This window comes from Electrophorus electricus, chromosome 17, assembly GCF_013358815.1.
Source record: "Electrophorus electricus isolate fEleEle1 chromosome 17, fEleEle1.pri, whole genome shotgun sequence".
NCBI classification, from domain to species: domain Eukaryota; kingdom Metazoa; phylum Chordata; class Actinopteri; order Gymnotiformes; family Gymnotidae; genus Electrophorus; species Electrophorus electricus.
This window is the reverse complement of record NC_049551.1, coordinates 922,501-925,383: the sequence shown is the minus strand read 5'-3', so window position 1 is coordinate 925,383 and position 2,883 is coordinate 922,501. Positions and strand designations below refer to the sequence as shown.

The window sequence follows — 2,883 nt, the reverse complement described above, 5'->3', positions numbered from 1 at the left end:
GCTAGTTTGCACACAACATTAAAACTGAACATGAAAGTTATGTACAGCAAAATTATGGTTCTTTAGAATTGGATGAGGTTGACAATAAAAGCAAATTATTGTTAGTGAACTATATCTTATGCTATTTGTTTAAAATAATTACCTGTATACAAAAGGCTAAAGGAAAAGGCTGCTATGTTTATTTACACATTGTTACAGGAACCCAGCGTTTCTAAGTACACTAGTAACGTGGAACACATCTAAAGCCTCGTTCCTACCGGACCATTTTCTAGGCAGAACAGACAGTCAGGCCGGAAACGGAGGAACAGCCACCATGGCGGAGGTATGTGAAAATAAATATTAGGTTATTTAAATTAGTTTTCGGTTTATTTGGAACATGTTACACAATTTATAGTTTTTATTACAGCCAACTTTAACTAATAACGGAACACACTATAGATGAAGTCCTATGTTTCTTAGCAGTCACTCTCAGTATTGTTAGGTAGCGCTAGCTGTTAGCTATGTGAGCTAGCTAGCTAGCTAGCTAGCCAGCCAGCCAGCTAGCGTCGTTATCTAACATCAGACAGCATCTCTGGAGCAGACTTAAATTACAATGAAAATACTGACTGTCAGTATTTCATTTTTGCTGGATTTTCGTTGTTGTTATTATATCTTGCAATATATTCTTGCAGTATTTTGTCGTTAAATGGTTGTTATTTTTAGCTTGCCGTTGTCTTGTTTACCCCAGTCTCGGGAAGGTCTGAACAACCCAGCGCTAGCTCAGCTGAGACTGCTTTAACTCAGCGCAGTGTTTACCTCAGTTTGTTCAGCCTCAGGAAGGTCTGACCCACCCAGCGCTAGCTCAGCTGAGACTGCTTTAACTCAGCGCAGTGTTTACCTCAGTTTGTTCAGCCTCAGGAAGGTCTGACCCACCCAGCGCTAGCTCAGCTGAGACTGCTTTAACTCAGCGCAGTGTTTACCTCAGTTTGTTCAGCCTCAGGAAGGTCTGACCCACCCAGCGCTAGCTCAGCTGAGACTGCTTTAACTCAGCGCAGTGTTTACCTCAGTTTGTTCAGCCTCAGGAAGGTCTGACCCACCCAGCGCTAGCTCAGCTGAGACTGCTTTAACTCAGCGCAGTGTTTACCTCAGTTTGTTCAGCCTCAGGAAGGTCTGACCCACCCAGCGCTAGCTCAGCTGAGACTGCTTTAACTCAGCGCAGTGTTTACCTCAGTTTGTTCAGCCTCAGGAAGGTCTGACCCACCCAGCGCTAGCTCAGATGAGACTGCTTTAACTCAGCGCACTGTTGGACTGAGTTCCGTGACCCATGCTCTGCTCCTCAACCAGACGCACAGCTTGCAGGACCTGAGACAGCAAGCAGCCATCGCCTCCAAGGTGTTTGTTCAGCGGGACTACACCTCAGGCACCGTATGCAAGTTCCAGACCAAGTTCCCTACGGAGCTGGAGGCCAGGGTGAGACAAACCTGACACTTGGTCTTCGTCAACTCCACCCATTCACTTGTAATACGTAATAGGGAGGATGTGATGAGGGTGACACTATCTGTATACTATCAACTGTATATTTGGACCTAGCTGTGTTGAACTTAATAACAAGGTGTGTAAAAGGATTATGGTAGTTGTTTTTCAAGAGAGGACAAAAACTGTTTTCTTTTGATTTGGCCAGTGGCCCCCCAATCCCCCCCCCCCATGTCAAACATGCAGCTTTTTTTCATTCACCAACACTAGACAGTCACCATACATATGCATTTAAAAAGTCTTTAAGTTTTTGTTTTATTATTGCAGATTGAGAAGCAGCAGTTTGAGGAGACGATACAGACACTCAACAACCTGTATGCAGAGGCAGAGAAGTTGGGGGGGAAGTCCTATCTGGAGGGTTGCCTGGCCTGCCTTACCGCTTACACCATATTTCTTTGCATGGAGACCCACTATGAAAAAGTAAATCTGTGTGTCGTGCTGTATTAGTAGTTTCACCTTCTCCTTATTTGAATTTGCCTCCGTTACTGGCATGGGATGGTGAAGGAAGGTTGTCTAAAATAACATGCTGGCAGAATGTGATCTTTGAATCACTTGAAAAGTATTATCATTGCAGACACAAAGGCTAATCAGACTAAACGTTCTACCCAGATTGGAAAGAATTTGCTTGTTGTGACTGCATTTACTTTAACAGGCAACTATTGTGTTTGGTTTCTTAATCAATTAGGTGTTGAAAAAGATTGCCAAGTATATCCAGGAGCAAAATGAGAAGGTTTATGCTCCTCTAGGACTCCTGCTCACTGACCCCATAGAGAGAGGGCTGAGAGTTGTATCCTTTCGTGACATGCATCGCATCCAAATTGCATCTGTACAATCTGACTGGAGCATTCTGATTTGGCCCATTAGAAATCACTAAAGGCTTGTGAATTTAAGGGGAAAAGGTTTTGGAAAAAGCCATCAGCACTTTTGAAGTGTATCAAATGAAGTGTTTTGAAGTACACTGAAGAATATTTTTTTATTACTTTCATACAAATCACCTGAGATTTGTATGTATCACATGTATGTGTTTTGCATTGATCCCAAAGCTTAACGTTGTAGGTGGTGGTTATCCTTAACCCAGTCCTCTTAAGGTGGAGATAACCATTTTTGAGGACAGAAGCATTGGCTCAAGATAAAACATAGCAAAGGTAAACATCAGCCAGAGGAGTTTCCCCTAAATCTGTACATGTCATTCGGTAGCGAGTCGGTGTATTGCTTTTGCTGCTGTGCTTACTGTGCTCTAGACTGTACTCTGGTTATGTTGGATTATGTGAGCTGGATCTTTTCTGCTTCCTCCAGGATCCGTACTGGATGTGTTTTTCACCGACCTGCTGGTTTCAGACCTGCATCCCCTTCATCGTGGTGTCATAGTAC

The 2,883-nt window shown here is 43.4% G+C and overlaps 1 protein-coding gene across 1 annotated transcript in view; it reads left to right on the top strand.

Moving 5' to 3' along the window:
* The first annotated feature begins 245 nt into the window (after positions 1 to 245).
* The window catches only part of golga7 (golgin A7), a 3,498-nt gene continuing 860 nt past the window's right edge, over positions 246 to 2,883 (top strand). The window contains exons 1-6 of the mRNA XM_027001726.2: positions 246 to 322; positions 1,324 to 1,449; positions 1,780 to 1,932; positions 2,198 to 2,299; positions 2,601 to 2,657; positions 2,809 to 2,883. The exon at positions 2,809 to 2,883 is cut by the window's right edge and continues 860 nt beyond it. Coding sequence (XP_026857527.1) covers positions 314 to 322; positions 1,324 to 1,449; positions 1,780 to 1,932; positions 2,198 to 2,299; positions 2,601 to 2,645 — 435 coding nt within the window. The 5' untranslated portion in view covers positions 246 to 313 and the 3' untranslated portion in view covers positions 2,646 to 2,657; positions 2,809 to 2,883. The remainder of the gene's footprint in view (positions 323 to 1,323; positions 1,450 to 1,779; positions 1,933 to 2,197; positions 2,300 to 2,600; positions 2,658 to 2,808) is intronic.